Consider the following 24372-nt stretch of genomic DNA (forward strand, 5'->3'; position numbering starts at 1 on the left):
ATTATGATCCACTTCATCAGTGCCTGTGACCAAAAGGACATCCTTGTAGAAGACAATTCCCTTTATTCCCACCAACATGGGATCATCACTCTCTGAAAGAACACTGCAGTGGGCACTAGCCCGAACGGCATACTCTAAAAGTTCCATCATGTGTGATGAAGGTAGTAAGATCACGCAACTCTGGGTGCAGTACTACCTGGTGATAAGCTGAGGCAAGATCAAAAGTGGAATAATCTTTTCTCCAGCTATTACTCCCCAATATTAGGTAGTTGAAATTGATTCACTGCCACACATTGGTTAAGGGCTCTAAGGTCCACACACAAACTAACGGTATTAGGTCAAGAGAATTTTTTTAAAAGACCGGTCTGTGACCGCTCAGAGCGGTCTTTCTAAATCGAACTTCAGCCCCTGCGATGCACACGAGAGGGTGGTGCTGGGCGTCATAGAAGAACAAGTTACTTCTTACCTTGTAACGTTCTTTCGACGGGATGTTCCTCCGACGTATTCCTCATCTTAGATATCTCCTTCCAGCTCTGCTGGCCTCGGAAAAATTTTTCTCTAGAGGGCGCTGCGATGTCCTTCGAGTCGATGTCCCTCGACAGCCGCCGTATCGACGTTCGACGTCATCCTGCCTATAAAGGCCGCGCGCAGCGTCCGTTGCTCAGTTCCGTTTTGTAGCCCACAGTATTACTGTCTGGACTAGACTAATCACCCTGAAGGAGCGTAAGCTGCAACAACAAGGGAAGTAGAACTGCGGGGATGGATGGGAGGGTCGATGAGGAATACGTCGGAGGAACATCCCGTCGAAAGAACGTTACAAGGTAAGAAGTAACTTGTTCTTCGAAGGGATTGTGTCCTCCGACGTATTCCTCATCTTAGATAGGCTCCCATAGCAGTATTCTATATTCGGAGGAGGGAGTACTGACTTCACGCTATCTTCTATTGATGAATAGAATGCAGTACAGCCCTTCCAAACCTAGTCTCTTGACTGGAGGAGGAATCCAGATTGTAAAAACGTGTAAAGGTATGGACAGACGACCATGTAGCGGCCGCACATATGTCTTTAACCGGCACGCCTCTTTTGAGGGCCGATGAAGCTGCAATACCTCTGGTCGAATGAGCCCTAAGGTTTTGAGGGGGCTCTTTCCCTGCCAGTTTATAACATTCCAGAATGGCTAGAATGATCCATCTGGAAATGGTCTGCTTAGTTATTGGTAACCCCAGCTTGTGACCTGTGTAACCTACAAACAGCTGGTCTGCCCGTCTTATCCTGGCTAGTCTACTAATGTAAAAACTTAAAGCCCTCCTAGGGTCTAGTCTATGTAACCTCTCTTCCTCTTTCCCCGGGTGAGGAGGAGGATAGAAAGATGGTAGGGTAATCTTCTGAGTGATATGGAATTCAGAAACCACCTTTGGGAGGAAATTAGGCTTCACTTGCAGGACAACTTTGTCTTTGTGAAAGATTGTATGAGGGGGTTTACAAGAAAGAGCTTGTAATTCGCTCACCCTTCTAGCAGATGTAAGTGCTATTAATAAAACAGTTTTAAGGGTAAGGAATCTTAACGAACAAGAATGGAGAGGTTCGAAAGGTGTACCCATCAGGAAAGTTAGTACTAAGTTTAAATCCCATAGGGGAACTTGGAATGGTCTTGGGGGATAAATATTGGTTAACCCCTTTAGAAACTGTATTACCAAGGGTAATCTGAAATAGGATGGTTCTTCTGCAGTACGCTTAAAGATGGATAGCGCTGCGAGATAGCCCTTAATGGTGCCAACTTGAAGGCCTGAATTTGCCAAATATAGTAGGAAGGACAAAACCATTGGTGTACCACATGAAAATGGGTCGATATTCTGTTCTCTACACCAGCTGCAAAATCTGTTCCAACGGCAGCGGTATAAAGACTTTGTTGCTGGCCTCCTTGCCGAAAGCAACACCTCCATAACATCATCAGGGAGGTCCCAATCCTTGTACCTCAGCCGTTCAGAAGCCAAGCGTGAAGGTTGAGGGTTTTGATGTCTGGATGGAGAACCTGACCTCCCTTCTGTGGGAGAAGGTTCTCTCTGAGTGGAAGTCGAATTGGAGGGCAGATGGACAAGTCTAGAAGGTCCGGGTACCACGTTCTCCTGGCCCAATCCGGGGCAATTAGGATCATGGTTCGCCGGAATCTTCTCAACCTCCTGATCATTTGAGGAATGACAGGGACCGGTGGGAACGCGTACAGAAGCGGAAACTCCCAGTCCACTATGAACACGTCTCCCAGAGCTCCTCTCAGAGGAAATTCCCTTGAGCAGAACAGGTCGCATTTCCTGTTTAGGCTGGTGGCGAACAGATCTACCTGAGGGGTTCCCCAAAGGGCGAAGATCTCTTGAAAGACTTCCTGAGCTAGCTCCCACTCGTGGGAGACTGTTCTGCCTGCTCAGAGCGTCTGCTGTCAAGTTCTTCTCTCCGGCTAGGTAAACTGCAGATAGAGAGATTCCTTCTTGGATTGCCCAAAATCAGAGCTGCATCGCCTCTCTGCACAGGGGTAGTGATCCTACTCCTCCTCTTTTGTTGAGGTAATGCATGGCCACCGTGTTGTCCGTCTTTATCAGGACGTTCTTCCCTTGTACAGCTGGCAGGAAAGCCTTCAACGCAAGTCTGATGGCTCTCAGCTCTAACAGGTTGATGTGTAGTCTGGACTCCGATGGAGACCAACGACCGCTGATGGTCAAGTCGTTGGTGTGGGCTCCCCACCCCGTGAGTGAGGCATCCGTGACTACTGTTATCTCCGGCCAGGGTTGCCAAAACTGTTCTCCTTTCAGAATGTTCTCCTGACAGGCCCACCACTGAAGGTCTCGAGCCACCCTGCCGGGAACCTGAAGATGATCTGTCATTCTCCCTGAGAATTGTGACCACTGAGTCCTCAGTGCCCACTGGAGGGATCTCATGCTCAGGCGAGCCTCTGGCACAAGGAAAATGCAGGATGCCATGAGGCCTAGCAACCTCAAAAAGTCGAAGGCTGGGAGACGTTGGGCATGCTGGAACTTGATAACCATCTGTAGAATATCTTGAGCCCTCACCTCTGGTGGCGAGGCTTTTCCCAGGGAAGTATCCAGGATTGCTCCTATGAACTGGAGTCTCTGCGATGGTATCATTTGTGACTTCTTTAAATTGAGGGAGAAGCCCAGTCTGTGAAGGAAGTGGCACACGTGATTTAGCTGGATCTGAGCTTGCTCCGGAGAAACAGCCCTGATCAGCCAATCGTCCAGGTAGGGGTAGACGTGAATCCCTTCCCTCCTTAGACTTGCAGCCACTACCGACATTAACTTGGTGAAGGCCCTCGGGGCGGAGGTCAGCCCAAATGGCAGCACTCGGAATTGATAAGGTCCAGAGATACCAACCAGTCCTGGAACTGAAGGGCCTGGAGGATCTGAGAAAGAGTGACCATCTTGAATTTGTCTTTTCTGAGGAATTTGTTCAATTCTCGCAAGTCCAAGATGGGTCTCAGTCCTCCGTCTTTCTTCGGAATGAGAAAGTAAGGGGAGTACCAGCCCTTGTTCCTCTCCGCTACAGGTACCGGTTCTATGGCACCTTTCTCTAGCAGGTCCAAAATTTCCTGCAAGAGGAGCGGATCTGGAGCTTTCTGAGAGCTGATCCCCGGTGGATGACTGAGGTATACGTAGGAAAGGCAGGCAGTAACCTTGGGCGACTGTTTCCAATGCCCAAGCATCTGACGCGATAGCCTGCCATACCGTCAGATGTTGAGTCAACCTGCCTCCTACAGGTGTCCTGTGAGGGGAGTCCTCAGAGTGGTTTTGGGGCGGCTGATGCAGATGCCGATGGTAAAGAGGCACCTGCTGTTGCTGCGGCTTTAGAATATCTACCCCGTCCACCTCGGGTAGTTCTTCTTTGACCCCTTTGAGCCGGTCGTCCTCTACCTCTTCCGAATGCGGAGTAGAAGCGAAAGGACTTGCCCCTCGTAGAGGTTCCTGTGGGACGAAAAGGAGTCTGACGGATTGCAGCTCCTAGGGATTTTGCTGCAGCTTTTGAAGTTTGCAGTTTCTCTAAACTGTCATCCGCCTTTTTCCCAAACAAAGAAGAGCCAGCCATCGAATGGCATGTTCAAGAGCCTGGCTTGCACATCTGGGGCAAAACCCGACCTTCTCAACCAAGCGAATCTCCTGGTTGATGTACTTGCCGCCATTGCTCTGCTCATACTGTCAGCCGAATCAATGCCCGTCTGGAGGGATTCGCACATAGCGTCTTTACCGTCCTGTATAATATTCAGGAACGCATCCCTTTCTTCTCCCTCCGGGATGCAGTCAGCCGCTGTAGAAGCACACTCCCAAAGTGTATGGCTGAACCTAGCAAGGGTGCAAGTAGCATTAACAGACTTTAACGCCATGCTACATGCTGAAAAGACTTTCTTTGCCATAGCATCATATTTTTTATCGTCCCTGTCCTGTGGGACTGTAGGATAAGCCGTCTTGACATCGGTAGAGGATGCTGCTTGTACCACCAGACTTTCTGGGGATGGGTGTTTAGACAAAAACTTTGGGTCTGTGGAAGATACCCTGTACTTTGTAGACAGTTTTTTATTTACTGCTGGTATTACATCTGGGGTTTCCCAGTTTGTCATGATCTTTCTCTGAAGAGCTTTATGAAAGGGCGCCACAGGATCCTCTTGTGGGCCTTTGTCAAGAATATCCGTGAGGACATCTTGTTGGAAAGATTGTGAAGGTGCAGACCACCCCATGAACTCTGTAATCCTGGCCATTAAGGCTCTGTAGGGGGTTTCAGCATGCTCCCCCGGGTCTGGCTTAGCAAACTCCACCTCAGGGGAAGTGTCTAACCCACTTGCCTCATGTAAAGAATCATGAAGATCCTTTAATCTGCGCTCTTCAGAGGAAAATTCCTCTCTAACTGGGGTTACAGGTCCCTGTAACTCAAATGTGTCTTGTTCAGACAATTCACCCTCTTCTAAAATTGAGGATATAGCTCTCAATTGTTCTGAACTCATAAAAGGGAGTAAATCCCATTTCCAAGGCAGAGGGTGCCGAACTTGTCATTATTGGCCTCGAAAGCGTCGATGTCGTCGACGAAGGCTTCGAGCGTGGCGTAGAAAACAGAGGTGGAGGCCTCGAGGACCTCGACAGAATTGGAATTCTACTCGACAATATCGAAGCCATCGACGTCGAGGGCCTGGGGATAGTCACTGATGTGTGGTAACCGTGACTTTTCTTGGCGTCGACGCCGGTGTCGAGGCCGGCGTCGAGTCGACAGACCCGTGTGTCGAAGGTCCCCTCGACAACGGCGTCGAAGACATCGACCTCGACGGGACCTTCGTCGACGGCACCTTCGAGGAAGGTTTGGAGGTCATAGTCCTGCTCGAGGGTTCGAAACGCGCTCGTGAGGTTTCTTTCGCCGGGTACTGCGACTCGCGGCGTTTTTGACCTTCGGGTCTTTCGACCAGAGCATCGCTCTCGGCAGTCTTCGAGGGGGTCGAGGCCGCTTTCTCGAAGACGCTCATCATATTCTTTCGGAATTCCTCCCATTCAGCCCGGGAACTATGTTTCGTGGGGCAAGGGATTCTTTTTGGCGAAACAGAGAAAGAGGAAGACGGAGAAGGGGATCTTCGACGTCTCCTCTTCGAGTGCTTCGATCTCGAGGAGTGATGAGACCCACTCCGAGACCTGGAGCGCGAATGGTGACGAGGAGACGAATGTCTCGACTTCGTCGCCGAAGAAGAAGCTTTAAAAGTCTTACCTTTCTCCAGCTTCCCCCTACGCTCCTTCAGGGCCTTAGCTGTCATGGACATACAGTCCTTGCATTCCGAACAATGGTGTTCAGCTCCCAAGCACCACAGACAAATTCTGTGAGGATCGGTCAACGACATCTTTTTCCCACAATCTCGACATTTTTTGAAGCCGGATCGAGGAGTTGTCGGTTCCGACGAGGAAGCCATTGAGTACGGATCGAATAACTCGAGGTAAATAGGATTAATCTGACTAAGAACGGAGCAGCGGTATTCCGAGGCAGCGAGTAAGCGCGGAAAAACGGAACTGAGCAACGGACGCTGCGCGCGGCCTTTATAGGCAGGATGACGTCGATACGGCGGCTGTCGAGGGACATCGACTCGAAGGACGTCGACGCGCAGCGCCCTCTAGAGAAAAAATGTTCCGAGGCCAGCAGACCTGGAAGGAGATATCTAAGATGAGGAATACGTCGGAGGACACAATCCCTTCGAAATGTCATTATTTAAATTTTTGTAGGCCGCCTAAAAATCGGGCAGAAAAAAAAAAAAAAAAGATGGTCTTTTTGGTTAGGCAACCTAACAAAAAATAAATAAATAAATTTTAAAAAAACACCCACACAGCTAAATAATGACATTAAACCCAAACAAACTGCGCCACTTCCTTTTCTTACCACAACCACAGAAGCGCACCACTCTGAAGATACCACAGGTTCAATTATATCTTCATGTATTCCGTCTTTTGATCTCCTTTGAAACTTCATCCCTCAAAGCCAACGGTAGGCATCTGCGTTTTGACGCCACAGGGTCAGTTCCTTCCTTCAATTTTATCTTTTACACATAACCTTTTAGACATCCCAGACACTCGCTGAAGACTTGACTAAATCCATCACCAGGCTTCACAGTAGAGTGGTCCTTTGTAGTCGCGATGCAACCTGGAACCTTAGGATCAATCACTATGTTCATGTCTGATCACCGATACCAGCCCAATAGGCATCCTCCTTTTTCAGACAGACTTTAGCCTTAGCCTGCCTGTAGCACGACTCCAGCACAGCCACGAAGCATCCTATGATGCCAATGCATGCACCACGATATGCACTCACCGTAATATTTGATGGCATTAAGCTAGTTTGAAATTCTGCCACTCTTCTCTGTTGATGATCTTATAATCCGAACCAGAGTCAATCAACACACGCACTCCAACACCATTCACTAGAATCATACCATGAGGCTTCCTGTCTACAGCTCTGGCCAGACCAACCTCACTCACTGACCAGCAATTGCCTACATCTTCTTCAAAGTAATAATCTTCAACCACCTTGCACGCTCACAGATCAGCCTCTCTAACACCTCTATGTTCAAAGTTATGACAGTACCTAGCAAATTTCCTCTTCTGCCACATTTCACCTTTTGTCTCTCAATGACAGAAACTGTACTTTCTGTTCGTGCCTCTCTAGTTCTTTCACACATAACATGTGTTCAATTCTCTTTATGAGATCCAACACCTCTTCTAAGGTGGGGTCCTATTTAGCCCAGATCTCTTCTCGTATTTTGTTTTCCATGACTTTAAACATAAACTGGTCTCAAAACCGCTCATTGTTGGTCTCTCCAAAATGTGCCAGCTCCCCGAGTGGAGTCATAAAATCTTCTATTGTTACCTCGGCTGCATGGTCTCTAGTAGAGAAGACATCTCTGTAATATGATGGTAACCTTTTTTTTTTTTTAAAAGTGCAAATCCATCTTCTTTAGGATTACCTCATATGGGCAGAGTACATTTGCACCTTCTCCAGCTCATGCTGCTGTTGGCAGTAAATCCAGAAGACCCAGGGAGTGCATCAGAAGAGCTTTCCACCGCTCAATAGTAAAACCTAGTCCATGAATCGCCAAAACATCCAAGAAGTACTCTTTCCAGGTGCTCCATTTAACAGCATGCACCCACAGTGTAGGAAAAAAGTGAGTTGGACGGGTGGCTCATCTTAAAAATAGCAGTCAAGCAAATATCACCATTCACTAAAATATAAACAAAACTTGCAGGCGACTGCGGACTGAGGAAAGGGCTTGGCTCACGAAGAGCAGCCAGCTTCCACCGGTCCCCACAGCAAGGCAGTGAAACATTCCTTGTCACGGAGCACAAACAGTCCAGCAGGGCAACCGGCCTCCACAGCCTACAGGTGCCGCCAGCCCCAGAGCTCTGTGCAGCCGAACCGTGCCGTCAGCTCACAGCACAGAAGCAGATTCACGCCAAAGAGCACCCAGCACGCTTCCAGCAGTGTCCTGTCTACACCCAGAGAATCCAATACAGAAACAATGATCCGAATTAAGGGCAGGGCTCAGCAGACTCGTCGCCAAATCTGTTAAGTCCACAGGAAGCCAAATTGGTAAGTGTTCCAACACTAATAAATGAACAAGCATTATGAGGCCCTCCTGCAGCAGAGATCCAAGCAATTGCATGAAGCTTCTTGGGTTGGATATTTCATCACCTTAATTGGAACTCTGGGCCAGGATGCCATCACCCAAGCAACCACCATAACATTCCAGGCTGCCTGGGCAACTTGATACACATTTTACCATAACCTGAAGATGCAGTATAATCAAAAGATGCTATACTTCAAAAATGCTGCAGTCAACTATAAAAAGATGTTGAGGCCTATGTACAATATACACAAGTAAACACGTCTCCAATCCATTGCAAACCATTCAGAAACTAGTGTGGACAGAAGATGGGCTTCTGGTCGATCAGCCAGAGTGATGTTCTAAGGGACACTGTGGGTTCCTCCCCAGTCATGCTCTCTAGCTTGTGCCTGGTCTTTCTCAAGAAAGACGTCGCAGGAGAGGGGACACTGCACGACGCTCCTAATTGTCAAAAGTGCCTCAGGGACAAGCAGCGGATTCATACTCTATTCTGCCCGCACCCAAACACCAGGTGGCTCCTGCAGAAATGGTATCAAGTGGAGAACCATAAAAGCCAGATGGTACAATTCAAAGTCAGGGACTCCTAAGCCCCCTCGCTCACATGGCAGTTGCAGTTTCCAAAGCTTCAGGTGTGGCGGTTTCTGCCCCCATCAAAAGAAACTCTGCAACTAACCCATCTCTGATAAGCTTGCCCTCTTCACATGTACTCAGTACATAATTGATGAGTGGCGCCAATGTCATGTTGATAGCGTTGGCTTTCCCCCAAAAAGACCGGTTGAACTCCAAACATCTCGTCAGATCCATTTTCATGTTCACCACCAAGTATCTCATGTTTTCATCCATCAATGATCTCACCTCCTTCGTCAGCCATACTCCAAGTATCCCATTCTTTCTGGACACCAACTGGGACCAGACCTGGTAACGTGTACTTCCGCATAATGGAGACACCAGCATAACCTCAGATTTAGACCAAATGATTTTGTATCCGGAGAACAAATTGAAAGCCTCCATTTGTTTCAACAAGGCTGGTCAGGAAGAGCTCAGATACTTTGTAACAAGCAGCATGTCATCGGCGTAGGCCCATACTTTCATGCTTCACCCTAATGGGCACTCTATTTCTGCATGCAATCTGCTCCTCATGGCCAAGGGCTCCATTGGCAACAAAAATAGCAAAGGTGACAGTGGGCAACCCGTCCTTGAGCCCCTCATCAGTTCAAAGTTATCTGAGGACATGCCTTTCATGTGGCCCCCCGCAGTTGGCTCAGTGCATAGCAACAACATCTACTCATCTCTCATCCAAATCATAAACATTCCAGCAACTTAAAGAGAAAGCTCCATGCTATCAGATCAAATGCCTTTTCAGCGCCAAGTGAGAAAGCAGCCACAACAGACGTCTGCTTTTGACTTTCCTGCAATGTCAGTATTAATGAGGATGCAAATTTAAGATGTATGAACTATTGTTAAACCTCAATATAGTTGTCTAGCCAACCCAGCCGAGGAAAGCCCTTTTGAGCGTGAAACAGGTGGTGGTTGAAGGTTTTTTTATTCTATGTAATATAGGAGGATTACGGTTTTTATTGTTTGTGCTCTAACAACATGTAGACTCCGATAATAAAATTAATCTAGATTGTGATAATTCAAAATAGGTTACAGCATTTTATTAGTACCATTTACATTCGCCTTGGTTAGCACTATACAAAAGCTTTCTAAATAAGCGCAAAATTACTAAAACCACCCACATTGTCTTACATTATTATTATGCAATTAGACAAGGTGTCTATTTTGTTTAGGTACAAAGCAGATCACACCACATTACCTATTGGGTAGCGCATTGCTGTGGGATTGCTTACCTTGCTTAAAACACCCAGTTATCCAATTCACAAGCCTATGGCATTGTCTTACCCTGTGCAACAGCCCACTACCCCAGTTCCAGGCACGTAATGAAGCGAAACTCAGTTAATTGGCCAACAGCACCCACCAATCCTGAGACAAATACGTAGCATTCATCTTTCTTGACCACTCAAGAACTGCTTGCCAACAAACTGATCCTACAAGCAGAACAAAATATCTAACTGCTTGAATACACCAGCCTCAATTGGCTTGGACCACGCCTCACAGATTGCACCCAGGCTACCCCATCCGGACAAAATCCAATTTTGGGAGTCTAGTTTATATGAAACGTGCACATCAGGGTAATGTACCAATCCATGTGATAGAAGTCTGTTGAATTCACTTGCACGGCTAGGCTACTCAAATTGGCGTGAGAGCCTTCAACAACAAAAGAGCCAAACCCCTCAAAGACTACTTCATGGACAATAATATAAAGCTGGGACTAGAAAAACAGAAAAGAACTGTGTCAAGTCAAAAAACAGTACCTCTATCCCAATCAAACTATGCACCACCATTAAAACCAGCTCCTTGCCCAGTACTGGCCACAAGGTACGTGCGCTGAACTATTAATGGGGCAAACAACTCCGTCTAAAAGGTCACATGAAGCCATCAACCTGAAGCCTGCCATCAGCATGCTAAGGACCATCAACAGGATACTGCATGTCCTTCAATAAAAGAATATTTTTTTTTTTAAAAGAGAAAAAGGTGGGAATGCTACCATGCACCTAGGTTCTTGGTTGGTGTTAGTCATTTGCAAACTGAACGGCTGAATGCAACTAAAAAGGTTTGGGGATTCCAGCCCTCTGAGATGAAAGTGTTGAAAAGTTCACATGGTCTTTATAGAACAGTTACAGATGAAAACCAATGACCAGGGTTAGTCGGTCTCCCACGGTCCCCCATCTCCGGTCTCTGGACTTTGTTCCTCACTTCACACTCCTCTGCTCTCCAGACCTCTTCAGGCCTTGTAATCTGCTTCTGTAATGCCTGGAAAGGAGGGGCAGAGGCAAATTGTGAGGAGAGGCAAGGCAATCTGCCTAGTCTACCTTTACAGTACTCTGTCATGCTTGACCTTACATTATAGTCCTCCACCTGCCTGATATTTTTACTGTTGATGGTAGCGTAACGGATGCAGGCATTGCAGCCATTCTTTGCGGGTGGGTGCTTAAGAAAAATGTAGGCATTGGTTGCAAGTTTAAAATGCTAAGAGTGAGTATTGCTACTTCTCAAGAGCAACCTTTTGAGGCCAAAGCAAGTCACCCCATCATGGAATATGCAAGAGGCCTACTGTATGCAGCTTTGCTGTTCCCCCTACTCCGTGACCTCTGCATGTTCACTTAGCAGGGCAAGATGTTTGCCCCAAACTTTTGCAAACTATTAGCAGTAGTCTATTTATTCTCCATTTGAACTTTGGGGTTATCTGATACCAGAGATGACAAGTTCCACCTGTGGATCAGAAGGTCCTGGTTTGCCCTAGGAGGAGCTGATGCTCCTAGGTGCTCCCTGTAAATGAAATCTTGCAGCTCTGGAGGCAATTTATTGGTTGCACCCATACCCCCCCTCACTCCCCAATTAACTTATTTCTGTGACATTGCAGCCCCTATTCCTTCACATAAGTACCAACTGTAATAAAAAATAAAACGCCATATGTGAAACTCATCAGCATTCAGTACAGATTTCAAATGTATAGCAAAAACGATCACATTGAGCATTCAACATCTGCTGCTTTAATTGGCGCAATTGAGGAACACAAGACTACTTAAAAAATCTTTACAATCTTACTGTCATTTCTCAAACTCGTAAAAAACAGCGCTGATCCCAATTACTGCATGGAATTGCAATATCTTAGGTCTCTAATCAGGTCCACGTTTGGTGCGTCGTCCACCTCACACCTGACAAGGACCTCCATGAGATTGCCATCATGTCCTAAATCCTTAAAATGGACCATAAAGTCATCCAAGAAAACCAACATCCCGACAAAAATCTTGGAGTGGACTCTTACTTAACGTGTTTTAGGATGAGCGTGGAGGGCCGATGAGCGTGGAGGGGCGATGAGCGGGGAGGGCAGATAACTGTGGAGAAAAGATGAATGTGGAAAGCGGATGGGCGTGGAGAGCATAGAGGACTAATGCAGTTGGTAGATAAGTGTTGAGGGCAGATGAGTGTGAAGGGCGGATGAGTGTGGAGAACGAACAAGTATAGAGATCGAATGAATGGTGAGGGCGGTTGAGTATAGAGAGCGGTTGAGTGTGGAGAGCTGAGGGGGTGTGGAGAAAGGAGAAGCGATGAGAACGAAAAAGAGGGGAGAACGGAGGAACCTGCAGAGCGGATGAGAGTGCAGAATGGAGGAACGTGCAGAGCGGCTGAGTGTGGAGAGCGGCTGAGTGTGGACGAGTGTAGAGGATTAATGTGGTTGGCGGCTGAGTGTAGAGGGCCCATGAATGTGTAGGGCCGATGAGTATGGAGAGCGAATGTGTAAAGAGCGGACCAGTGTAGAGAGCAGACGCGTACTAAGAGCGGATGAGTCTAAAAACGGATGAGTATGTAGAGCAGATGAGTATGTAGAGCAGATGAGTGTATAGAGCAGATGAGTGTATAGAGCGGATGAGCGTGTATAGCGGATGAGGGTGTAGAGCGGACGAGTATGGTCGAGTGCAGAGGAATAATGCGGTTGGCGGACAAGTGTGGAGGACCGATGAGTGTGGAGGGCCGATGAGTGTGGAGGGCCGATGAGTATAGAAAGCGAATGTGTATGGAGAGCGGATGGATGCAAAGAGGGGACGAGTGTGGAGAGCGGACGAGTGTGGAGAGCGGACGAGTGTGGAGAGCGGACGAGTGTGGAGAGCGGATGATGATGGAGGAGCGACTGAGTGTGGAGGAGCGACTGAGTGTGGAGGAGCGGCTGAGTATGTGACCGAATATGTAAAGCGGATGAGTATATGAAGCGGATGAGTGAGCGGTGCAGATGAGTAGGTGAGGCAGACGTGTGTGCTGCGGACGAATATGTGGAATAGATGAGGGTGGAGAGCGGATGAGTGTGGAGAGCGGATGAGTGTGGAGGAGCGGTTGAGTATGTGACTGAATATGTAAAGCGGATGAATATGTGAAGCGGACGAGTGAGCGGTCCAGATGAGAAGGTGAAGCAGACCTGTGTGTGGTGCGGACGAATATGTGGAATAGATGTATGCATAGAACGAACCCGACCGCTCTGAATTGCATAACGTTCGTATTATGCCTTGGAATGCATAGAACCTTTGAAAGAGCATACCTCATATCACACCCCATGCTTACTCTCTCCTTACACCACCACTCAACTAGAACACAGGGATACTATGACACCATTCGGTATAACTGTTCTCATATCAAGATCTACCGCTCACTACCCATCACTCTAAGTAAACATTGCTGGTCTCACACCCCCAGCCAGGCGTTCTCCTCAGGCCTAACGCAGCCACTCTCGGTCTGGATAACTCCGGCCAGATCGAACATATAACCCTGATCTCTCAGCCAGCACACCTACCGCTAAGAAGCAGCTACCACAGGAACTCCGCACCAGCTGCACACATACCCGGTGCGCACACGCACCTTTGGATTCTCGCTAATCCCTCTACTGACCAGAACTCCGGTTCCCAAGGGCGTTCAACCTACCAGCACCTTCAGACCATACCAATGGTATATAAGGCGCTATATAAGTGCAAAATAACATAACATGATGGCAAGTTGTGCATCATCAATCCTTAGTTAATAAAGGAAGAGCTGTTGGATATGCGTCTCTACAGACCCTGCCAGATTGCTAGGGGAAAACCATTGGAGACCCTACGAGCCCTGGAACTTAAGGTGGAAAAATGGATCAAGATGCCCTGGTCAAGGCTGGCCAAGGTCACCCTGATAAAAAAGGGTGGTGCTCCCCAAATTCGTATAGAAATTCATATACCAATCGTTGTCCCGATCACCTACTTTGACAAATCGCAGTCAATCTTGCTTGAGCTCGTGTGTGCTGGCAGCAACCACAGATTAGCATAGGATGTATTAAGATTACCATTTGACTGGAGAAGAGGCAGTGTGGTGCTGAAACCAGCTTGGGCTTTGGGGCTGATCCCTGCCCGACTCCCAACTGCAAGCCAATGGGCCCTGGGGCCCGAGCAGAGACCTACCTACTCTCCCCACCTGCCACCCCCACGCTTGCCTGTGGACACAAATCCAGCCAGGCAAGAGTCACGCTGAGCCTTCATCAATCCTCTATGGGACTGGTCTCCATGTAAAAGGGGCCTGGCAGCAGGATCGTGCTTTTAGCAACTTAGTTTTCTAGGTAAGCACTTTGCCTTGCATGGCAAATGTTGTCCTCCAGGACACTGATATGTACATGAAAAGCCTTCTGCACCTTCCTCCCCCGGCACAAACCTTAATTTTTAACGGAGGTTCATCTCTCTCCAACCTGTAACCTGCCTTCAATGGTGTAACTAATGTGTGTTTTCTTTTTTTTTTTAAACCAGAAAAGGGTTTTTTGTTTGTGGAACAGAACATATTCTTCAGCACTGAACCTAGTTGCAGTTTTGTTTTTTGTTGCTGTGTTGAAGGTACAGAGTTTAAGCTGTTACATTACAATACCTGTAGTACTCATTCAATTGAGGACACTAAAAGCTAGAATGGTACTCGTTTTACATATTTCGCAGGTGGTGTATAATCTAGCAAGTATCTGTATACCATTAAAGTAGCATTTATTTACATGCTAGCATGCCCCTTTCCATCTAGGCGTTGCTAGATAAGCCCCATTTTTCTCCTTTGCATTCTGGGATGCAAAATCCTGGATTTCACCATCAAATATCTAGGACTAAAACTCAAATGTAAATAAAATAGAATCCAGCAAGTTGCCATTAATTTGTGTAGCATCAACTGCCATTGTTATGGCCTTAATGCACTGATATCCTGAGTTGCTGGATCTGTTCGTGTTTTGCCCCCAATAGCTACGCAAGGGCTCCCCCCACCATAAAAAACACAACACCCCCCCACCCCCGGCTCGGCACTTCCAATGAAACCTCTGGCTCCCCAACCTCTGTCAAGGACTCAAGGTCGAAGCTGTGGAGCGCGCACACACAACTTCCAACAACTGTGAATAAGGACAGAGGCCACCTTACCCAGTCCTGCCACCTACTGCCATTGCTCAGTGATCCCCGATATACACCAGCTGCACACACCATCAGGCTCCGCAGCACGCCCTGCGCTCTCTTCAGGGCTGCCAGATAGGTCAGCAAAGGGATGTGCTCTGTGCAGTACAGTTGTGTTGGACACTGAGGTGCAGAGCGATGCAGCACCTCGACCAGCACAGTGGTGGGGTGGGTCGGGGGGGTGGGGGGTAATTCTACACGTGCTTGTGCACCATAATGGTTGTCTTCGGCAAATGAAGATTGTGACAGAAGAGTTGAAAATAAGATATAATACCCAAGGAAACAGTCATTTCAGAAGCACCAGACCAGCAACACTGCTGGTATCACTGCACTAAGAATCCTGCCAGGGTTGTCCAACTTAGAGGGCCGGGATCCTGATGGATTTTCAGGATACTCATTAATATTCATGAGATACATTTGTATACTACGATTTGAAATATGTGCACTTTTTTCTCATGATTAATAATGATGCGTATCCTGCAAACCCGCCATGATTCGGTCCTCGAGATCTGGAGCTGGACAACGCTTTGTGTTATGCCGAACCTGCAGCTAAGGCCGCATTAGAAGGGTACTGTAGCACGTGCGTTAATGCAGATTATAAACACTTCTGAGCCAAAACAGAACGTGAATCACTGGACGTCTGATCCAACTGACATTTAGGTGTACAACGACAACCAAGTCAAGGAACAAGTAATAAAAAGGCTGCTAATCGTTTAAGATATGGAAGCTCCCTCCAGCAGATTCTGGGGTTTGTACGCTCACCATAAACTGGCATTGGATAAGGATAAAACATTCCAGTCAATCAAAATTGAAGAAAGGCAATACTGAAACCTAAACAGAGGACACCTAGTCATCAACCTTGCATAGCTATCCCAATGCAGTCCTGCCATTCATGCAATTATTGTAAGGAGGGCTGCCATGTGCTCAGCCGTGCCCAGTAGAATGACAGATATGTAGAAGAGGCGGAAAGCATAATCAATGTGCAAGGGTCTGCAGTTGGCAGACTTCCCAACAGCAAATCTAGGAGCTTTCTTTCATCTCAGCAGTCATGGGAGCAGGGTGGAAATTACATCACCAGCCAAGGTGCACTGTTAATATCCAAGGAAAAGACAAGCCTGGATTAAGCGACACTGCCGCGCACTCCCTTCCAGCCGTTACCAAAACCACATCCACTGTCGCCAACCAATGTTTACATCATCCCATTGCCTTTGTAGGAGCGTTCACAGCCAGTGTGACAGACAAAAAAGTAAAACACTCTTCTACGTGACAAAAGGAAGTGGACACTTGTGGGTTGTGATACCACAGAGGGACCAATTGGTAAACTTTGCCTTTTACGTGAATGTGGAAGATGTGGCTAGTCTCCGCCTACAAGATAAGCTTTCCAGGAAATGGGGTGTCTAAAAGGTCAACTAGTAAGGTCACATTGGCAAAGCTATACAAACTGTCAAACTTAAACATGGGCGAGTCCCATTCCACCTGAGACAAGAGTTCAGCAAGAACTAGATAAGCTAGAATGGGGGGGGGCAGCATCGAAAGGGTCACAGGACCAACTCGTAGGAGTCACCCACAATGGTAGCTACAAACACTAGACAACCCGATTCAGTACACATCATTGATATGCGCCTCTCAAATAAGGCCACAAAATGGGAGCACCACTGGAACCACATTATTAGTGATATTGTTGCGGACCTAGCGGGGAGGGGAGCGTTTTCTTCCAAACTAGACCTCTATGTAGGTTACCATCAAGTAATATTGCATTCAATGCCATGTTACATCACATTCTCCACCTATAGCGGCCTATATAGTGAAAAAAGTCTCAACTTCAGATCTCCCCAGAAGCTGAAGTGTTTTCACAACACCGACAGCGTGTTAGCTGGCTTGCAGGATGTGCTCTACGTTAGCGATGACATCCTAATCTACGTCTCCAGTGAACACATTACATGAACAAAGCCAGAATATCCCTAAAGGGAAATGTGTGTTCCTTCGCACAAAAACTGATGTCTTTGGCTAGGTCTTTCAGGCTTCTTGCTGGTCAATTACTCTGCAACAGTCAAGGTTTTTTCTACTTGGCTTTGAAGCATTTGAAATTGCATTTTGAGCTCCAGAGACTCAGGAAGCTTTTCTTTTTTGCTTTTTGAGAGAACTACTATTTTTGATTGAGCTGCATAGGGAAGTAATCCTACCTATGGCAATCAACCAATGGAACTATTGTATCCAGATTTGGCTTATGTTTGCATCATGGTCAATTCCAATTGATACTAAATCTTTTAAAACCAATTTGACCTTTTTGCTAATAAACCAGGATTGTTTTGATAGGTGTTTTTTTGCAATTGGATTTGATTTTATTCTTTTTCTGGTTTGTACAGACAACAAGCCTTCCATCAGGCTCCAGGGATCGAGCCTTCAGCTCGCTTCTCCTTACTATCATAGGACTGCTGTGAGCATGAGAGTCAGTTCTACCCATTTTCTACATCATATTTTGAAAGAGGAGATGTATTGAGAAGGCAGTTCATTTTATGAGGCCGTTTAGTGAGGATTAATGAGCATACAATTGCTTTTACAGATCTATAATGTTTTTCAGATGGACGACACATCCTGAGTATACATATAGCCCAAGAAAAAGTATGTATTTTAGTGTGCGTTAGGTGTAGCTACAATAATAGAAGCATTGCTTTTTTATTACTCATCTCTCAATAAAAAGAAAGGCACTTTGCAGAGTGTGAGAGCAGTCATGGAATGTTCATTACTGAGAGGTTATAATCATTTGTGCATGTGTATTAAGTGTGGGCACATATTTAAAGTACTGTATATTGTCATACTGTATATGGTGCATGTTTTGAAAAGGAATGGGTTGGAAGGGGTTTGAACAGTGGACCCTCAAATTACATGTTAGTAAATCAGTGGTGTGTGGGAGATGGTGGCTAACCCACTGCAGGGGTTTATTGGCTACGCTCTCTTTTGAGGCATAGTGAAGGTATATTCACCTTTCCCTACCTCCATTCATTCATTCATTCATTCATTCCCCTGCTGGGACATGGTGAGGGAGTGGCACACTCCCCTTGGGGTGGAGTAAAGGCTCTGTGAGGTAGAGGTGATGAGAATCAAGTCAACTGCAGCTTTAGGAGCCCAGGACAGCGGAAGCAAAGCCCAACTTAATGAATATGTGGAAGTTCAGACATGAACCAACAACATCCCCAGAAGGGCGTTATTTAATATTTATAAAGTGCCAGGACATCAAGCCCATAGACATCAGGATGCTACTAGTAATCGATTTGCATATAGTAATATCTACATCACTTATCCCTCATGGTGGGGAATCTGGCACACAAATCTCAGCCAAGGCCTAAGCATGCTTGAAAGAAAATGGTGCGGTTTCCTGGCCTCGCAACTAAAGTGGACCGGAGGGTGCTTATGGTGTCGGGCATTGTCCCCACAGCAAGTTGCCCCCTCATCCTATCACCAAGGAGGAGCAAGATGCCATTGACCAATCTCTACATGGACCTCTGCACAATCAATTTAGATAAACTTAAAGGATGTATGCACAAGTTGAACAAAGCGTGCCGCATTTCTCAAAAACGGGGAAATTGCATAAAGAGTTTTCTGCATCAGTTCTTGAGGGTGTCGCAAACGACTCTGCATGCCTCAACAGGAGCGGCCTCAGTGGAAGCACTCATTCGGCCTGCCTAAAGCGACCTTGCCCAATCATCCATCATAGAATGTACCCAGAATCGAGAATGGGGCAGCAACAGAAACCTATAACAATCAATGTGAAAGCAAGCAACAGATGCTGCACAGTATTATCCACCATTGAATGGGGAGATACAGTACTTTTAAGGAACAGGTTCAAGGTTATCAAAGCGAAAGTGTGCATGATTTAAGCAGTCTAAGGCAGGGGGGCATAGCTTCCCAGAGGTAGCCGAAAAACACTGGAACACTCTCCCAGGCGTGCTAAAAATTGAACCTTCCCTTTGGGCCTTCCGCAAAAGCCTCAAAACCTGGCTATTGTTGCATGAACCCAATCACCTGCAGAATACGTTACCTACTAGAATGGGATGAATGCTCCCCCTCACCATGGCTTATGCTACTGTCTGTGACCTCTAACCAGCAACCGGACTCATTGCTTATGTTCTGTACGTCATTGCCTGCGTTTTCAACTTGAATGTACCTAGCGCACAGATGCCTTGTGGGATGTATTGACCCACTTTTGCTCTGCTATGCTCCATCACTCTGTTATGGTGGTGCCAGAAACAGCAAAATGGCCGCAAAACCCCTGCGCGCGCCAAAACCCCTGAAAATCACGCTCTTCAAGGCACAAAAAGATGGCTGCCCAATCCGCCACGCATATCAGTGGTGGAACAGAGCTCTCACTACTGAAATGTGTCACTGGGCTCCACAACAATTGAAAGTGGAGTGCAGAAGGAAAAAGCAGTGCTTTGCTAAATGAAACTCCAAATATTGCTTTAAATCACCTTTTCTTTGCTGCTGAAACTTCAGAATGCCAGTACAGAACACCTTCAAAATATTCTAAATTCTCGCTGGTTGCTACAATTCACTTAGTTTAAAGAATCACTGTGAACTTACAATGGTCTGAAAGGGTAAGAGCATAAAGAGATCTCCACAGCAAAAGTGGCCTGCCTGTGGATCTGTAAATAAACCTCTGTGCAGCAGAGGGCTACCTGTGATGGCAGCTGTCAGTGGCCTTCCTGATTATACTTTAACATGTTATAAACTAAAAGTCAAATGTCGGCAATATAAGAGGCCTGTTACTGATAGTAACCCCTAATGTAGTTGTTTTTGATCCCATAGGTTAACATCTTGAATGAGAATTCTGTTATTCGATACAACAAGTTTGTTTTGTGCTAAGGAAAAGCCAAAAGAATTTAACAATTAAATTAAACCTGGCTAAGCTGCAAGAACTGGAAAGGCAGGTTTTTTTTCCCCCAGAGGGAGGGCCCTCCTCTCAGCTGAAACTCACGGGGGAGGTGCTAATTGCTGGTTAGCCCAGGGCTAGATGACAGACATCCTCAACTCTGGAAACTGGAGGTGTGAAGGCGATCGTAAATGTCTCTTGGCAGGAACATGCCCCAAGGAGCGGGTGTTCCTGGACTCCAGGGAGAGACCAACGGGTGGAGCCAAGCGACCATCTGTTGCTGAACCTGAACAAAGAACACATTTTAAAAGACGTATAACTTGCTATCCAAAATGGTGAAAAATATAAAAATGACAGCTGTTAATTTAATTTCTGGCTGCACGTGTGAAGAGGCGGCAGAACTTTGGGACATGTTCTGGATAGGAATGGCAAGAAATGCGATTTTACGCAAAATGTATGGCTGTTACAATTGTGAAAATGTACACGCATATCGCCATGTTAAACACGCATATTTGTGGAAATTTGCAGAAAAATCGGAAAGTGTGTTCATAGCGAAAAGGGCAAAAATCTGTAGAAAGGGGAGACAAGATCCCACCACTGCAGGGTTTTGAGGAACAGCTGCTACGTGAAATATGGCATCTTTATGTGTGATTTGTATAAAAGGTGACCAATGTAGAAATGTACATTTAATATGAAATCAGACTTGGAGACCAATGGCTAAAGGGAGGTCTCTGAGGATTGTAAGGCAAATCATAAAACCTGACATCACCCAGCCTTGAGCCAATCACTCACATTGCAAGACGGAGATGAAGTAGTGACCCTATCCCAGCTCAAAGGGGCAAGCTTAGCTAAGCCGGCCCACACACCCCCTTTATGTCATTTTATAGTATAAATAGAGACAGCTGACCAGACATAGGGAGAGACAGATCCACTCACCCTACTGATGCTGGCGGAGCACCCTGCTGCTGAAAACTACATCTTCCTTGCTGCAGACTCCAGAATCAGTAACATTGTCTAAATCTGTAGTCAAATCTTATTCTGTCTATCTGTAAAAGCATCTTTTTCCTAGTCATCTGTCAAATTGATCTATTAATTTAATTCGAGTGACCAGCCTAGCACTCCAAGGTGGACAGCGAGGAACCAGGACTGAGTCGCGAATCACTCCTGGCTCTTACCTGTGCCGTGCTGGTGGCTTAGCTGGGATGCTCTAGTCCATAGTCAATCTTTTTCCGATTTTAAAACTAAAGCCTCTTTCCATTCTCACGCCTATCTCGCAAAAACGACCGTCATTAAAATCGCTACAAATCCCTCAGTTATTGTGATAGAAACGAAATTTCAACTCGTACGTGCAGCTAACATCCATATCTATCCATAGAGCCCAAAACAGTGTTCACGAATACCCTATGTTACATTGAAGAGGTTTTTTTTTTCAAACAAGGTAAGACAGTGGGATTGGGTGGCAAATTACAGGCATGTAGATTCCTTAGAGTTATGCCTTTATGACAAATGTTGTGCATAGGTACCTGCCGCCTCAAGCCTACCTTAGACCATGCCCAAATAGGGGTATCCGGGCATTTAGGCTGAGGATAAACCAGTTACAGATACTAACGGTAACAGGCCCACAGTTGGGCCTCCTTAAAGACAGATATTGTCTGTTGTGTCATAATATACTATACCCAGAGACAGCTAAACATTCTCACTGAATGTAGGGCATTGCACCCAGAATATATGTACTGGCAGGGACCATTTGTTTATAACTTGGAATACATCAAGAGTGAGCATTTCTGGACCTACTGTCTCAACAGGGACATGCCAAAAGTTCATACTGCTATTCATCATTTGTGGCTAATTATAAAACAAACACCTAGATAGTGCAAAAAGCACTAATGTATTGTCGGAATGAAATTGTTGTTAATGTACTGTGTTGATATTTTAAAGCCCTGGCAAATTAATGATGTTTTATTGTATGATATACTGTATTTGTTTTAATGGTATAATGGATTTGATATTCCGTGTTTTATTGTTATTGTGATTTTTGTGTTTTTTGTAAAGTTTCTTTGAAACTAAACAAATAAAATAAATAGAGGTGCTGTAGCAAAGGAACATCTCAAGAATCCCCATTTGCAGGGTCTAGACGGTCCTTAAGAAGGCTTGTCTGGAATGTCAAATGTGTCTATGGACGTCAAGTACCAACAAATCAATTGAAGGACAAAGTGGGAGAGCGATAAGTTTAGAATCAAGTTAAAAATTACTGATGCCATTAGTAACAATATCTCGGAAGTATACACTCCAACAAAACTGTTAATTAACAAGGAACAGAATAAAATAAGCTAGCAGAAGATGCTGGGAAGAGCTTAACATTGGTCAACCTAGTCAAGGACCAAATCTAAGGAAATCTGTAAGAACAGTGTTAAGAGTGGGGAATGTTACACATGGGAAATTGGAAGATGTTGTCCAGGAAGAAGCACAGGTTAAGAAAAAAAGAAAGACACAAATAAGTCTAGGAAGATTTCCTTATGTTCTACATTCCATTTGGTGGTGTTTGCATGAGTCAAAGTCAGGAGTAGTTTTTTTCTGTGGGGATTGCTTTTATTTACTTCTCCTGCCGAATCACTTTGTAGTGATTAAAAGGGAAGATTTTATTGGTTCCACTCGAGTCAACGATTGTCGATTTTCTTTTTATACCATGTTTGCCCAATTTTCTCCATTACCAGCTATGCTCACATGGAGGAAGATGTGTGCAGTATTTGAGCTAAACACTGCTGAAATGGAATGCAGTCCAGAATGTTGTGGTGAAAGGTCTAAAAAAGGAAGACGTTTGGAGCGGTTAGGAGAAATGGGACTGTACAGAATGAAGAACATTCAAGGGAAGGGTGTGAATATGTTTTCTTTTTTTCAAGTAATAAACCACGTTACCACCTGGCTCACCGTGTATACTTTAGTTAGGAGTCTGTGAGGAATAAACCAATGAACTAAGAGTGGGTATAGCACAAGCTTACATCTTCAGTGGATAACTTACAGCAAAGCAAGGCACAGCCAGACTAGTCACAGATTCACAGATAGTCCAGGGACAGTAGGGCTGGAGACATTTTAATGGTTTTTCCAAATCTGGCAGAAGCATGGCATGTGACTACATCAACTCTTCCAGCATATACCTAGCAAGTTACAGGCTTTTGTCACGCTCATGTGGTCATTCAGAGGAATAAGCACGTAGGGAAATAACTCGATTTCCCTGGAGTCCACTCAGCCTCTAATTAAATGGTGCATAAAGCAATGGGAATTCACCAAATGTTTGCCTCTGAAACACAATGGGCTTTTTGGATTGTTGACCAAGCACGGTTCAATGGGTTAAGAAAAGGAAAACACCAGAGCTCCACAGGGACCTCCCCACAACCCCCAATCTTCAATTTACCTCTAGCCCATGCTCCTTGGCATGCGTGGCTGCCACCTCGATGCCCGTCAGCTCCTTCAGGGTAAGTTGCTTTGCATAAAAATGGGTGACCATCCTCTGGGGATGATCCCGCACCTGGCAGCTCAAGTGGTCTTCTTCAGTGATGGGGCTCAGGTCCTCACTCCAGCCTACCTCCTCAGACAACTCTCGCGTTAGCCCATCCTCCAGGGTGACGTCCTCTGGGTCCACAAAGCCCCCTGGGAAGCCCAGGCGCCCATCAAAGCGCATCATCATCTGGGAAGGAGGAAAGGGAAACGATGTACATTTTGCATGAAGAAGCTCAGTTTATTCAATGTCAAGAAAGAAATGGGAGGGATTCTAAGATGTGCAAGGGCGGTACATTTTTTACAGTAACAAGGATTTTTATTCTTGTACGCCATCAGTGATTAACGTTATCAAAAAAGGCTTTTTATGATAAAGAATTATTTTGTGCATAATAAGATATTACATTTGCAAAACAAAGGGAACGCGCATACAGAGCCAGAACGATTACTTCCATAATACGGGAGGGGATGGTATACTTTTATAGTGCAAGGAGGGTTACTTTAAAGGTGTGATGGGTTACATTACTTTTAAAATTAAAAGGACCGGGAATTATCAAGAAGGAGTGTCATTTTACAGTGAGGGGGAATTACTTCACTAGTGCAACAGATCACTTGTTTTATTATAAACATGTACAGAAATAGTTGTTACGCAGTATGCATCTACTTGCAGTACAGGCATCAGTAGACGACATTTACCTCTGCACCTACGGACGACAGAAAACACCATTACCCTCTCAAGGCTGTTCAACAGGAGTTCTTTCCTCCCCTTTTCCGCATTGACCTAGGATTTGCCAGCCAAGAGGGTAGGATG

The 24372-nt window shown here is 45.9% G+C and overlaps 1 protein-coding gene across 1 annotated transcript in view; it reads right to left on the reverse strand.

The window, feature by feature from the left end:
• LOC138567324 (U8 snoRNA-decapping enzyme-like) overlaps window positions 1-24372 on the reverse strand; it is a 120497-nt gene that overhangs the window by 52084 nt on the left and 44041 nt on the right. Inside the window, exon 2 of the mRNA XM_069645412.1 lies at window positions 23479-23751. Within this exon, the coding sequence (XP_069501513.1) occupies window positions 23479-23751 (273 nt within the window). The remainder of the gene's footprint in view (window positions 1-23478; window positions 23752-24372) is intronic.

The sequence above is a fragment of the Ambystoma mexicanum genome, chromosome 2p (genome assembly GCF_040938575.1).
Source record: "Ambystoma mexicanum isolate Mex_15411 chromosome 2p, UKY_AmexF1_1, whole genome shotgun sequence".
NCBI lineage: Eukaryota > Metazoa > Chordata > Amphibia > Caudata > Ambystomatidae > Ambystoma > Ambystoma mexicanum.